The sequence below is a fragment of the Mastomys coucha genome, unplaced genomic scaffold (genome assembly GCF_008632895.1).
Source record: "Mastomys coucha isolate ucsf_1 unplaced genomic scaffold, UCSF_Mcou_1 pScaffold5, whole genome shotgun sequence".
NCBI classification, from domain to species: domain Eukaryota; kingdom Metazoa; phylum Chordata; class Mammalia; order Rodentia; family Muridae; genus Mastomys; species Mastomys coucha.
In genome coordinates, this window is record NW_022196911.1 from 57,916,527 (window position 1) to 57,931,967 (window position 15,441).

At 46.6% G+C, this 15,441-nt stretch overlaps 1 protein-coding gene and 1 pseudogene across 3 annotated transcripts in view; both read right to left on the bottom strand.

Annotated features, from left to right (window-relative positions):
- Znf287 (zinc finger protein 287) overlaps positions 1–9,147 on the bottom strand; it is a 17,027-nt gene extending 7,880 nt beyond the window's left edge. The window contains exons 1-5 of one of the 3 annotated variants that reach the window (XM_031351294.1): positions 8,898–9,147; positions 5,490–6,086; positions 4,778–4,869; positions 2,153–2,279; positions 1,701–1,787 (exon numbers count right to left, since the gene is read on the bottom strand). In XM_031351294.1, the coding sequence (XP_031207154.1) occupies positions 1,701–1,787; positions 2,153–2,279; positions 4,778–4,869; positions 5,490–5,892 (709 nt within the window). In that variant the 5' untranslated portion in view covers positions 5,893–6,086; positions 8,898–9,147. Of the gene's footprint in view, positions 1–1,700; positions 1,788–2,152; positions 2,280–4,777; positions 4,870–5,489; positions 6,190–8,897 lie in introns of those variants that run through there. The other 2 variants (XM_031351297.1, XM_031351296.1) reach the window with 2 other exon arrangements.
- A 4,051-nt stretch (positions 9,148–13,198) lies between these two features.
- Positions 13,199–15,441, bottom strand: part of LOC116078676 — a 21,813-nt pseudogene continuing 19,570 nt past the window's right edge.

Sequence of the window (15,441 nt, forward strand, 5' to 3'; positions counted from 1 at the left end):
GGGAGGAGAGGGAGAGGGAGAGGGAGAGAGAGACATCTCTTTACACACTTGGTTTTTGTTTTTGAGACAGGGTTTCTCTGTGTAGCCCTGGCTGTCCTGGAATTCACTCTGTAGATTGGGCTGGTTGGGCTGGGGTTGAACTCAAAGATCCACTTGCCTCTGCCTCCCAAGTGCCAGGAATACTTTTAAAAGAAGGTTTTCCAGTCAGGGTCTCACTGTTCACCCAAGATGGCTCTGGACTGGCCATCTTCTTGCTTAGATTCATGAATGCTGGAATTATGGATGTGTGCCACCACACCTTCTATGTGTTTCCAGATGTGATGTCTTGTGAAAAAAAAAAAACACTCGTTTTTTTTTTTCTCCCTGCTGGGGATCAAGCTAGGGCTCTTGTGCATGCTGGGAGGTGCCCCTGTGCATGCTGGAAGATGCTCCTCAGTGTGTTAAGATTTTTATCTTGAAAAGATTTTTATCCTACTTTATATGAAAAAATTAAGAAGCACAATGCCAGGGACACATGTCTGTAGGATCAAACCAGGTTCTTACTCTGCAAATATAAATCATTAGTTAGAAACCCAGGTTTTGTGCTGGAGATCAGCAAGCTGTTCAAGGTTTAACCGGACTTCTGCTTATCTCGCAGCACTAGATGATTGTGGACATGGGTGTAATTAATAGCCACTGTTTCTGGGGAGACAGAGGGACCGAGTGTTGTGTTGCAGTGTGACATTTTGTTTATACGAAGACAATAGGGTTTGTTGGTCAGTAGAGTAAGAGAAGCTAAAATACCAAGGGAGTCTGAAGTATTTTTGTGACTGTCTATGCTTGCTTTCTGTGATGACTGATCTCAGTTGTCGACTTGACTACACCTGGAATCTACTAAAACCCAAGCAGCCAAGCGTGCGCCTCTGAGGGGTTTTCTTGATTGGGCCATTTGAAGTAAGAAGACCCACCTCAAACCTGAGCTACACCTTCTGGTAGCAGCCCACATAAAAGGCCACTGAAGGAGGGAACCTTTGCTTTTTGCCTGCTTGCCCTCTCTCTCACCGACAAGCTTACCTATCCTGTTACTGAGGCAGTCCTTTGCTGGTATTAGAACCAAACTCTTCAGGATTCCAATAGACACTGAAGGCAACAGCTCTCTAGAAATTCTGTGCAACCCCAACACCATATTGGGATGCCAAGACATCCAGTGTCATGGATTGAACAACTACTGGATCCTTGTGCCTTTCTGTTGGGGACAGCCATTGTTGGACTACTCAGACCACAGCCCATAAGCCACTCTAATAAAATCCCATATGTACAATTCTCTCTCTCTCTCTCTCTCTCTGTATATATATATATATGTATATAGTATGTATATTTAAATATATACACGCACATATATTATATTCTTTAGAACCTTGACACACTTATATATTGAGGGAGGGGGAGCGGAACAGTGAATCCCTCGAGACCTCGAGATGTTCTTAGAATTGGAATCTAGGGATCTTTGAGAGTAAAATGTGCAGACAGTTAAAAAAGAAGGCATAAAGAAAGTTCAGCACTCTTTCCTGAAGACATCTCACCAGGCAGCAGTGCCGACAGCCCTGAGTCCTAGACCAGCTGGGATCCCTTACGGAGTCACCTTGCCATGCTTAGAAACCAAACGTCAACACGCACTGAGGACACAGATTCCTAATTCACGTGCTGGCTTTCCTTCTCACCTGGATTAGGGCCTTCTACAATTTCTTTGATCACCATCCATGGCTCTTCTAAGATGGGAATCACAGTTGGCCTGTACACAGTCAGTCCTGGTTGGGAGGAACAGAAGGAGTTTCTCTTGAGATAAGGAGCTAGGAGTTTTCATCACCTGACTTCTACTTGGGCCTCTGTGGGGAGACAATGGCTCGTTTATGTGACCTAATAGGAGTGATAGGTGAGAGGCGGCAGCCAGTGGCAGTACAGTACTGTTGGGCACAGTGCTGTGCACTGGCACATCCAGCATGCGTTTCTTTTTTGGGAGCAGTAGACATGACCATTTTTGTGCCTGAAGGAGACTTCTCATCTTTAGACTGTGCTTTCAGTCTGGTCCTCTAGGAGCCTAACCTAATGCTTAGTAAGGAGGGGCAGGAACACACTGTGTCAAGTCTCTGGGGAGAAGAGGTGTGCGTCTTACCTAGAGAAACCATGTTCCAATAGTTCTGTAAAGTCACCGTCTTATACAGTTCCTTCTGAACAGGGCGCATCAGTTCCCAGTCCTCTTGGGTGATGTCCACAGCCACGTCTTTGAAGGTTACTGAATCCTAAAATATCAAACATAACTTAGCTTGGCTGAAGAACTATCGAGGGCAGAGACAGTGGTGACACTGCCTGTGTGCTTGTGCTGGTGGAGGTCACAGAATCTAAGTCCCATCCTGCCTGGTGTGGTGGCCCACACTGTAACACCAGCATTCAACAGGCTGGGGTAGGAGAGCCCAAGTTCCAGGGCAGCCTGAGCTACGTGGTGAGACCTTGTCTTAACCAACTAACCAACCAACCAACTAACCAAAGCCCAAAAACCCTTGTCTGGTATATGGCTGACTCCACAGTATCCTTCAAAGGTCCTTAAAGGGACATTTAAAAATAAGGTAGAATGTATTGTTTTCAGCTGGCATTAGCACATGCATTTGGTGGCTCCATCTTAAAGAAGAAAAGGGCTGGGGCACAGCTCAGTGGTAGAGCATTTGACATGTGTCTAGTGTGTGTGTGTCTAGTGTGTGTGTGTCTAGTGTGTGTGTGTCTAGTGTGTGTATGTGGGGGGGTGGAGACAGAGACAGAGACACAAAGAAACACAGAAAGAGACACAGAGACAGAGAGATAGAGAAGACACACACACATAGATGGGGGGGTGAGGGGGAGAGGGGATCATGCCTGTGTCACGATGTATATGTAGGTCAGAAGGCAGTCTTAGTTGTCAGGCAGCCATTACTTTCTTCCTTCTTTGAGACAGGGTCTCTTGCTTGCTAGCTGGCCTGTGAACTTCCAGGAATTCTCCTGTCTCTGCTTCCGATCTTGGCCATAGGAGCTCTGGGTTTATGGATGTACGTTATCACATCTAGCTTTATGTGGGGTCTGGGGATCCAAACTCAGGTCCTCATGCTTGTGTGGCAAGCGTTCTGCCCACTAAGCCATCTCTCAACAACAGGAGCAAGGCTGAGAGCCGGATGATGGAGGCAATTTAGCCTTAAGGATAAACTCAGCATGCCAGAGTTAAAAATCCACATGCTCTACAGTGAAATTCAGAGTCCACTCTTTTTATGCCTGTTCTTTTTTTTACTCCTGCTGAACTGCTATATTTGTAGACACATTTACTGGAAAGGTTGTTCTTGTCAAAATAAAAAAAAAAGTGTTTTAAAGACAGAGTCTCACTGTGTAGCCCTGCCTGGCCTGGAACTCACTGTGTAGAGCAGGCTGGCCTTGAACTCACAGAGATCTGCCTGCTCCTGGTTCCCCAGTGCAGGGATTAAAGCTGCGCACCCCCAGGCTCTTCATTACCCTGGCACGCTCCTTTTTTTCAGTTGTAACTTTAAAAAACATTATATATTTTTGTTCTTGTTTTTCGAGACAGGGTTTCTCTGTATAGAAAGCACTTTATTCCCAAGTGCTGGGATTAAAGGCATGCGCCACCACTGCCAGGCTAACATTACATATTTTTGAGTCAAGGTCTTAGTGTGTAACCTATGTTGGTCTTGAACTCACAACACTACTGCTATAGTCTACCCAGCTGAATAAAATGTAGAGAGAGTAGGATCATGTTAAGTTTATAATTTAGGGAGATGACAGCTTTGCAGTTATTCAAGGTTTCTTTTTAATATCCTATAAAATAACAAAGGACATTAAAGTGCTATAAAATCCATACTATGCTTAGTTTTACATCTCTTCAGATTTTCCTTTGTGTGTGTGCATGTATAACACTGGCTAAATAATCTTTTATTTTATCACATGGTCTTTACATGGGATATATTTTTTATATGTTATTTTCTACAGCAGTCCACTTCTAAATTTCTAACACATTTTCTCATTTTCCAAGTAAATATGTTTATATCATCTATAAAGAAATAATGAGCTGGGCGGTGGTGGCACACACCTTTAATCCCAGTACTTGGGAGGCAGAGGCAGGTGGATTTCTGAGTTTGAGCCCAGCCTGGTCTACAGAGTGAGTTCCAGGACAGCCAGGGCTACACAGAGAAACCCTGTCTTGAAAAACCAAAAAAAAAAAAAAAAAGGTTTGGGTACCAGAGGCTTCAGGAGACAGCTATATCTGTATCTATATCTATGTATCTTCCAAGGAAATCCTCCCCTTGATGCTGCTTGAGTTGTCATGCCTTCAAACAAGGGGCCACCAAACAGAAGCTCACAGGATATATGAACATGACCTTTACTTTTTAATGGAGAAAAACATCAGCAACCTCTACCATAATCTAGGATAGCCAGGTATCTCATATTTAATGTCTACAATCTAAAAGACAAAGTCTACTTTCTGGCACTGAATAACTTAGGCCAAGAGTGGCTAAGAATCTTGTCTCAAAGCACAGATTCAATAGCAGATCCCAGTCTCAGCCTTCACACAAAACTGACTAAAGTCACAGTGAGGACAAGGGAGGTGCATGTGCTTACAGAGGGAAACTGAGGCCTAGGTTTTGGACTGGGCTTTGAGGACTTATCAGTTCCAGGCCCAGTTAAGTCCAGTTAACTGAGGACTTTTCAGTTCTTCACACACGAAGAAGCGACTTTTAAACCACAAAAGAAAAGTCAAACTCACTTTGGTCACCAAGTCATTGAGCCATCCTGTCTGGAAAGCATGTTTGGGGTCTTCCTCTGGGATTTCTTGGGGAAGGGCAGAATTCTGAGAAGCTGGGGAAGACAAGGAAGATTAGTCTGTTTGCATGGTCCAGGACACACTTTACCAGACATCTCTACTTCCTTAACTCGAGAAGGCAAAAGACACTGCAAACTTTGCTAATACTTCAGTGTCTGAGAAAAGGCCAATGACTTGGCCTATCCTATTAATGCAGACTTTAAACCAAGCCTGCCTTGGCACTATATGCAGAAAAGCCAGACTTCTCCACTATTTTTGTCTGTTTTGGTGGTGCTGGGATTGAACCCTGAACTATGTACAGGTAAGGAAAGTACTGCCAGGCTATATACATCCTCTGCTCTCTAAATGTCTGATACAGAGTTTCGAGTTGTCTCAGTAGATGAATGCTTTTTGGATATTTTCTATGTATTATGTATTATGTATCTGTAAAACCCAATTCATCATTAGCATAATGGTGCAAACTTCTCTAAGTCACAGTGGCCCCAAGTGCTCTGAAAGGGGACAAGATGCAAAATGGACCTCACGTTAAAGTTTATTACATGCTGACCTTTATTCTCCCCAGTTTCACTGAAGTGTGGGGGGGTGTTCTCAGTGGTGCTAGGTGTCTTCTCTAACTACCCAGGGGTTCTACCCCTCTCCGGGGCACAATTCTCACCTTCTTCTTCTAGAATCTCAGTCAAATCCTCCACCAAAGCCACCACTTCCTCGCTGCTCTCTGGGTACTGAGAATTTACCCAAGTCCTAACCTCTCCAGGCAGGATGCTTAGAAACTGCTCCAGCACCAGCAGCTCTAGAATTTGTTCCTTGGAATGAACCTCAGGTCTCAGCCACTTCAGGCAGAGCTCTCGGAGCTGACACAATGCTTTCCGGGGACCCGCCACATCAGGGTATGGAAAGTTTCTAAAATTCTGTCGACAGGTTTCGGTGTCCCGCAAGAGTCTTGAGGTGAGTGTTGGCTTCCCAACACTGCAGGGTCCCTTCTGAATCTTGTCTGGCATCCACATTAGAAGGACCTGTGAGCGTGAAGAATTTGCCATCTTCTTTCTTGAGGCTAACATGGCTACAGACAGGAGAACCTATCCGATAGTATCCTTTATTTTTCCAGAATTGAACCAACTGTTTGAAGTCTCATGTGACAGTCACAATTTTTTTCCCCCAAGGGCTGCTGCGGCCAGGTCCAGAATGGAACCGCGATAAAGTTAGTACCTTGTAACAAATTCTGAGTTCAGAACTTGCAAGGATGAGCAAGACCCTGAAACACAAGAATTGTCTTAGTTAGGGTCACCATTGCGGAGATGAAATACCTTGACCAAAAGCAACTCTGGGAGGAAAGGGTTTATCTGGCTTAGGCTTCCACATCACTGTTCATCATCAAAGGAAGTCAGGACAGGAATTCAAGCAGGATAGGAACCTGGAGGCTGGAGCTGATGCAGAAGCCATGGAACAGTGTTCTTTCCTGGCTTGGTCTCCATGGCTTGCTCATCCTGCTTTCCTATAGAACTTAGGACCACTAGTTCAATGATTGCCCCATCCACAACGGGCTGGGAGGGCCCAGCCCTCCCACATCAATTGTTAATTAAGAAGATGCTCTACAGTCTTGCCTACAGTTCAATCTTACAGAGGCATTTCTTCAACTGAGGTTTCCTCTTCTGAGATGATTACAGCTTGTTTGTATCAAATTGACATAAAACTAGGCAGCACAAATGATCCCTTGTCAGTTTGACACAAAAAATGGATCACTGTTAAGCCACAACCTTTCCTTTCTTTTACACCCCCATGATCACACATTAATATCAACATCACAAGATAAAACATTTTCAAACTTAAAAAGTCCCACAAGTGTTACAAAATCAAACACTTTATTTTAGTCTCTTTTAAAATCCAAAGCCTCTCCAACTGTGGGCTCCTATAAAATAAAAGATAAATTAGTTTCTTATTTCAAGAGGAAAGAACCAGGGCAGAGTCATAATCAAATCAAATCAAATCAAATCAAAGCCAAACTCTGTATAAATAACTCAATGTCCAATATCCAATGGAATCCGTTCACAATCTTCTGGGCTCCTCCAGAAGGCGTGGCTCACTTCTCTGGCTCCAGTCTGTGCAGCACACACCGCTTGTCCTTTAGGCTCCAGCTGGATTCATACCACTGCTTCTGCTGTCCTTGGTGATCACCCCAGGGTACCGGCATCAAAATGCTGGGGTCTCATGATGGAACTGAAGGCATTTTCACCAACCCCTTCTGTGCCGGCTAGTCTTATGTTAACTTGACATGCAAACGAGACTTATCTCAAAGGAGGGAGCCTCTATTGGGAAAATGCCTCTGTAAGATCCAGGTAGAGGGCATTTTCTTAATTTAGTGATTTATGGTGGAAGGCCTAGTTCATTGTGATTGGTTCCATTCCTGGGCTGGTCATCTTGGGTTCTATTAAAAAAAAAAAAAAGTAGGCTGAAAAAGCCTTGAGAGGCAAGCCAGCAAGCAGCACCTCTCCATGGCCTCTGCATCAGCTCCTGACTCCAGGTTGCGGCTTTGTTTGAATTCATGTTCTGACTTCCTTTTGTGATGAACGGCAACATGGAAGTGGGTAAACCAAATAAACTCTTTCCTCACCAACTTACTTTTTGGTTGTGGTGTTTCATCTCAGCAACAGAAACCTTAACTCAGACAGCCTCTTCTGGGGTTTCTTCACAGATCCCAGCCCTGCCACACAGTGCTAGGCCTCAGATGCTGGACATGACTCTTTCATGCCATCAAATCCAGTACCATCTGAGTGACTCTTCCCCCACTAAGCTTGGCAGCCAGAATGAGGTGTAATCTTGTGCTGACCCCTAGGAAACACTTCCCAGAGGATTTTACCTCAGTGACACTGGTCTCTTCTTAGTCATAGCTGAATATTCAGTTCCTGATGACCAGACACCAAAGTGTCTTCACACAAAAGGCCATGTTTGCTTTTCTCTCCTGCTCCTCACATTCTTCTCTTCCAAGCTCCTACAGAATTGCTCTCTGAGCTCCCAACACTCAACGACTTTTCTAGCCTAAACTTTCAATGTCCTTCTACAATCCTCCCAAAGCAACATGGGCAGGCCCGTGACAGTGATGCCCTACCTCTGGTTCCAAATTTTATCCCAGTTAGGGTTACTACTGCTGTGATGAAACACCTTGACCAAAATCAATCTGGGGAGGAAAGGGTTTATTTGGCTTATGCTTCCACATCACTGTTCATCATCAAAGGAAGTTAGGACAGGAACTCAAACAGGGCAGGAACCTGGAGGCAGGAAGCAGTTCAGTCTTATAGAGTCATTTCCTCTATAAGATGACCATAGCTTGTGTCCAGGTGATATGAAACTATCCAGCACAAGAATGGACCATCAGCTCAAGAATTTTTGGTGTTCTATGCTATTCCTCACACACACAGAAGCGGACTCCTCAGGGTGCAGGATAAACACACAAGATTTACTCTGGTCTTCTTTCCTCTATCCTTGGACTTAGAATACATTCATCCTTGACGGGAACAGAGACACACACACAGAGAATGTGTGTTTATTGAAGCAGTAATTTAAGGAATCATGAGCAGAATGGTTAATTTAAAACTTGTTAAAACCTAATCACCTTGCAGAAAGAAATGTTTCACTATCTTAGTCACTAATATTCCGAATGTTCTCAGTAACAGAGCAAATCTGTGATTGTTGGGACTAACTGAAGGTTTCCAATAGGGGTGAACCTCCTAGGGGTGGGGCCAAGGCGATCTATTTATCTGCCTTGCATAGTCTGTTCTAAGAGCAGAGAAGACAAGCCTGTTGGGCGGTGATTGGAGGCCGTCTCAGGAGCTTCCTTAAAAGTGTAAATCGAAAGCACGATCTCCTCCCACCCCAAAGCCAATCTCACAAGTATCCCGACACGGAGAAGAATCCACACGTACTTGTTTGGGGCTCCAACTCCCAGTCTAGCTCATCCATAGTCATGCATGCCCGGAGGAGATGCGCCCGCCTTGCCTCCAGCCGCCTCCCCTTCCCAGCCTGCCCCGGGCCAGCCTCCCCGTGGACATTCGCGCTCGGACATCAGTACCTGTCACTCGGGCCCCGTCGGCGCAGCCCGGGCAACAATGGCGGCGGCGTGGCGAGCGCCTCCGTGCAGGCTCGACCTAGAGCTGCACTAGGGGCTCGGCTTCACCGCTTCCCTCCCTGGGAGGAGCCGGGAGCCGGCAGGACACGCTTGTCCCAGCCCGGTCCCCAGAGGCCCCGGCCGGAACCCCCAGCTCCCGGGGCTTCGCAGTGACCTCGCCTGGGCGCCACTGCGCATGTGCTAGTGGAGATCGCTGCTCGTCCGTAGAGCCAATGGGAAGCCGAACCCGAGCCTTCCCATCCCGAGCCCCAGGCCCTGGACCTGTCTCTATGGCAACCTCCTCCACCCATCACCATGACTTGCTTGTTAGCTGCAAGGTTTTGACGGGAACTTTAAAGTTTCTCTGGGCAGAGACTGACCTGGCAGATGACTTGGACGTTCGGGCTGTAGCAGCAGCAGCAGCAGCAGCAGCAGCAGCAGCAGCAGCAGCAGCAGCAGCAGCAGCAGCAGCAGCAGCAGCAGCAGTTGGGAAAGCGTTTGGAGAGTAAAGCCGGATTCTTGGCTGGATTCTTACAACGCAGAGATTGACATGCATCAAGCATGTGTCTTGCAGGGAGGAAAACCCACAGTGCTTTTTCTAGGTAGACTGTAGTGCATAAATTCTTAATGGCTCTGATTGTCACCTCTAGAATCTGACACCGAGACCTCCAGATTCAACTAATAGACAAATACTCTGTCTTTAGCATTTCTCTCAGCACCTTCTGTTCTGTGGATTCTTTGGTTTGGATTTTTGATGGCTCCCTGGACTTCTTGGATATCATAATACTCATCTAAAAAGTCCTTCTTGAATTTAGATACAGTAGTCAACCTTGCCCTCATCTTTGGTATTCTTTCTTCTGCTTGGCTGAGTCCATTGGTGAGGTTTCTATTGTTTTTCTGTTTGACTCCCTGAGTTTTTAATTTTCAGCATTTCTGCATAGCTTCCCTCTCTCCTCAAAATACCGATTTCTTTCCCTACTCATGTTCATGAAAACAAAACAGGTTAGATTCCCTGAGTCATCAAAACCAAACACAAAAGTAGGAGAGAGGTGGATTTCTGTGAATTTGAGGACAGCCTAGTCTACACAACCAGTTCAAGGTTAGCATGGGCTACATCATGAGAGGAAGAAAAGGATGGAGAAATAGCTGTCTACGAGTGCTTATGATTCATACAAAGGAGTTGTGTTTCAGTTCCCAGCACCCACATGATGACTCAAAGTCTGTAACTCCAGTTTCAGCAGATCTGATGCCTCTTTTGACTTCCTGTGTGCATGTGATACACATACACAACACACAGACACACACACACACACAATTAAGTAAATGTTAAGAAAAAAATAACATTATAATGTACAGTTTTGAAAACAAGAATGAAATACCAACCAATCAGGAGGAGGAGGAAAGAAATTAAGATCAGGGCAGTAATTAATGTTGATGGACATTAAGCTGATTCATTTTCTTTGTGCTTGTGAAAAGAGTAACAATAAACACAGATGTACAAGCATATGCAGAGTAAAATGTAGATGACTTTAGGTGTATGCCGAGGAGTGGTATAGCCAGGTCATATGGAAGATCTACTTTTTTTTTTTTTTTTATAAGCCCTGCGTTGATTTCCATAGTACCTGAAATACATTACACACTCACCAGTCACGGATAAGATAGACTCTTTCTCTGCAAACTTAAAAGCATTTGTTGGTATTTGTTTTCTCCCAATAGCTAGTCTGATTGGAGTGAGATAGAATCTCAAAGGAGTATTTTTCTGATGGCTAAGGAAGTCAAACACATTAAAAATATTTATTGGTCATTTTTATGTCTTCTATTGAGAATCCAGGGGGCTGAATGAGTCTTTCACAAGAGCTCTCCTAAGGCTGTTGGAAAATACAAATATTTACGATTCATAATAGGAGCAAAATTACAGTTAATGAAGTAGCAAGAAAATAATGTTATGGTTGGGGCTCACCATAACATGAGGAACTATATTAAAGTATCAATAACATTAGGAAGGTTGAGGGCCAATTTGTCAATTTCTGAGCCTAATTTCTGTGCTATTTAGAAATTTTTGCATAAATCTATATCCCAAACATTCTTTTAGCAGTTTCGACTGTTGTGATTCTAAGCTAGGGTCTTTGATTCCACTTGAGCTGTTTATTTGGTTTGTGATGAGAGATTGGATCTAATTTTATTCTGAAGATGAGTATCTAGTTTTACCAGCACCATTTATTGAATAGTGTGTCTAGACCTGTGCTCTCTGTTATGTCTTCATTGATGCATATTTGTTTTTGCCACTATGGCTCTGTAGCGTATTTTGAAGCCAGGTCATGTGATAATTTTATGTCTTTCTACTTAAAACTGATTTGGCAATCCATGGTTTTTGTATTTCCATATGAATTTTATGACCCCCCCCATTCCTGTGGAGAATGTCTTTGGTATTTCAACTGTGATTGCATTTTATTTGTAGATTAGTTTTGGTAATATGACTACTCCCGCGATGTTAGCTCGGCTGATCTTTGAGGATGAGAGGTCTTTCTGAGATAACTCTATAGTAAATTTTGTAGTTGTTGCACCAGTTTATACTCTGACTTAGTTAGGGTTACTGTTACTGAGATGAAACACCATGGCCAAAAAACAAGTTGGAGAGGAAAAGGTTGATTTGGCTTACACACGTCCATATTGCTGTTCATCATCAAAAGAAGTAAAGACAGGAAGTCAAACAGGGCAGGAACCTGGTTGCAGGAAGTGATGTAGAGGCCATGGAGGGATGGTGCTTAGTGGCTTGCTTCCCTTGGCTTGCTCAGTCTGCTTTTTTATAGAACCCAGGATAACCAGCCCTGGGGTGGAGCCACCCATAATGGGCTAGGCCTGCCACCATCAATCACTAATTAAGAAAATGCCCTATCTGGATTTTTTTTTTTGGTCAGGGTTTTGCTTTTTATTGACACAGACACAAAGGCAGCTGTGGTAATGGGGTGTGGGGGGGGACACAAAAACAGAAATCACACTTCCTACATGGAGGCCTCAATTAGACAACAGAGAGGGTGTCACACTCCCTCTGACAGTGGCTGGAGTAGAGCTCTCTCTAATCTAAGCTCAGAAGCAGCAGGTGACCCCACCTAGCCTCAAAGGTCCCCACTTTGGCTCCAGTAGCCCTGGCCCTTTTAACCAGCCCAGTAATTCCCTTTCCCAAGCTCCTCCTCCCCTACCAGTGTAAACAAAGTTTGGGGCTGAACAGCAGAGCTGCCTCCAAGCAGAGCCTGGAGGCAGCCTCCTAAGGTACCAAAGGCAATGGTGCTTGGGTTCTCACTTTGGTCCCAGAATGAGACCCAGCGGTGTCTCCCAGAACTTTGGCTGGCCCAGCTTCTCCACCACTGACAGAGATAGGACAGGCCACAGACCACAGGAAAAGCAAGTGATCCCAGAGGCTGGAGCTGCCCTCTACCCCCCACCTCCCGACCCCTGGCACATACACAGATTTTTGGCAGTGTTGGACTGGGGAGGAGTAGGCTTCAGATACACCAGGACAAGGAAGGCACTGGGGAGAAGGGTGGAAAAGGATTGAGAGATAGGGCTGCCCCCTACACACACGTACACATGTACACACACACACACACACACACACACACACACACACACACACACACAGGCACAGGTTTTCCAATGCTAAGGCACTGAGACAGATCCAGAGACCTCTGTGAAGGGCGGGGTACCTAGTACCTCTCCCAGAGCGTGAGCCCTCGCTATAGGAGGCAGCAAACTGGAGATGGAAGAAGTCTAATTGCACTTACAATTACAGGAGACAAGGTTGGATACTGATCAAGTCCAGGGGTAGGCCTGGGTTGCATGGATTCTCTGGAGACACAGGTACATGCTGGACTCACAGATTAGCTCCACATCCTGAGCTGACACGTAGATTCTTTGGGTGGGTGTGGGGCAGGAGGGAAGATGAGGTGGAAGCACACAATGTAGGGCAGGGAGGGACTAGCTAACCTTGGCGCAAAAGCAGCATAGCAGGCCCAGGGAGAGGGTGGGGGAAGGGCAGGAAGCAGCCAGCCTCCTGTTGACCCTCTCTGTCCCCTTGGCAGGGCCCAGACATCCAAGTGGTCACTTCCTAACCTCTCCTGAGGGCAGGAAGGGGGAGGGAGGGAGAGCTCTTGAGCAAAGAGCAAGCTCAGAGCAGGGAAGCCATTATCAGCACAGAGACCTTTTCTGGGGGAGGGAGGGTAGAGAGCATCATGACAGGATGAAATGTGAGAGGCTGGTGGGCAACACTACAGGGCTTCCCATCTCCCTTCCCTGCTCTCCAGGGCTCTCAGCCGCTGGCCCGAGGTCTCCTTCTCAGCTCCAGGAGCCAGGAGGACCTTACCAATGTTTTTCTTCTCCTGCATCTGCTTCGTGGCATTGGCCACCTTCTCGAAGGGCCAGACTGAGTCAATTTGCGGTTTGATGTGGCCCTGATTGTACAGAGCCAGGAGGCGGGTAATGAGCTCCACTTCATAGTCTTGGTAGCCCAGGTGGAAGCCACTCACAGCTCTGTTGGCCTGCAGCAGCTGCAGAGCTGTCACACTGAACTGATTTCCACCAGGTGCGGGCCATGGCCACCAGGTTCCTCTTGGGGCCCCGTCAGCACGTTGGCCATTCCATAAGTAACAACGTTGCCCATGGGTTTGAGGAGGTGGTAGCCCTTGGCAGTGTCCGACCCACCCAGAGGATGAGGAGAGGAGAGGAGGGTGGGAAGAGGGCCATGTCTGTCTGCTCTTTTGTGGGCGATCGTTTTTGATCTCGTCCACATAGTCAGTCATGTGGTAGTCCATGGGGTGTGTGATCCCAGTTCTCCTTCAGCACCTCGTGCTTGCTGGCTGAGGCCCTTCCAAACACTGTCACATAACTGCAGGGCTGCCATCCCCATGTCACCTGCAGCCTTGCGTACCAAGGCGCTGTGGCCGGGTCTTAGGCCGGGTCAAGAGAACCTTGTAGGCGGTGATATAATTGACCAGCAAGGCAGCAGCTTCCTCAAAGGTCATGGCCTCAGGCATTAGGAAAGTCTGGGCTGGTGGCACAGTTACTTTCTCCTGCTACATCCCTGACCGATTCAACACCTTCACCCGATCCCCTGCCTTACGGTCGCCGACGCCTTGCCCACTGCCACCACTACGCCCGGGGGTCGCACAACCCTTGGCAGCCCATGGCAGCCCAGAGGTCGACGAAGTTGAGCCCGCAGGCTCGCACGCGCAGCGTCAGCTGACCCGGACCCGGGGTCGGGGCATGGCGGGCCGGCTCTGCAGCTTCAGCTTCGGCTTTAGCCACTAAAGTCGGTGAGTACCAGGCAGCGCAGCGGCGGCGCCCAGGCGGATGCCAACGCTTCGGGGGCCGGTGGCAGTTGCGTGTCGCTTGTCACCTCGACTGTAGCGGGGTGCAAAGGCGCACCCTCCCCGGCTCCGGTCCCGGTCCCGGTCCCGGTCCCGGCCCCGGCCTCGGCCGCCGCCGCCCCAGTGGCCGCCTAGGCTGTCTCCCTCTCCGCGGATGTGGCTTGATTCGACGTGCGTTCCCAGCTGTACAGAACCGGTGCACAGCTGAGGCTAAATCTGGATCTTATGGAGGTATTTTCTCAACAGAGGCCCCCTCCTTTCAGATAACTAGTTTGTGTGTCAAGCTGACAGGAGACCAGCCAGTACAACTACAATGAATGATACTTCTATCCTCAGCCTCACTAACGTGTCCTTTGTTTATCTTGATTACGGCCATTCTGGTTGGGGTAAGCTTAGAATAGCTATAATTTATCTTTTCTTTTCTTTTCTTTCCTTTTTGTCAGCAGCTTCTGTCCATTGGTTGAGTGCAAATATCTGTATTCGACTCTTTTAGCTGCTTTATAATTTATATTTTCATAATGATTAAGGATCTAAACAGTTTTCATATTTGTTAGGATTTTTTTTTTTGAAATCTCTGTTCAGTTCAATAGTTACTTTTTTTTTTTTTTTTTTTTTTTTTTTGGTTTTTCGAGACAAGGTTTCTTTGTGTAATCCTGGCTGCCCTGGAACTCACTCTGTAGACCAGGCTGGCCTCAAACTCAGAAATCCACCTGCCTCTGCCTCCCGAGTGCTGGGATTAAAGAGGTAGGCCACCATGCCTGGCTCTAAATACTTACTCTTATAGATAAGCATAGCTCTCACCCCTCATCAATAGGAATCATTTTTGGACAAGATGAATCATTACAGAAAACCACAACTGACCCAAATGCAGAGAACAACTGGTTATCGGGAGCCCAGCCCCTCTGGTTCATCTACAACACAATGCCTGACCTCAGGGCTCAGGGAACCCTGCAGCCAACAGGATGGAAAGATTGATGGAGCCATAGACCACGAAATCTGGGTGAGACAAAGAAGCACCACTCGAAATCTCAACAGCCTTGCTGCTTAAACAAGGCCTGAAACATGGACAGCACCAAAGGACATGCCTAGAAAGAAGAAATGTCATGGGCCTTCACCTTTGACAAACAAAACAAAACAACAACAGC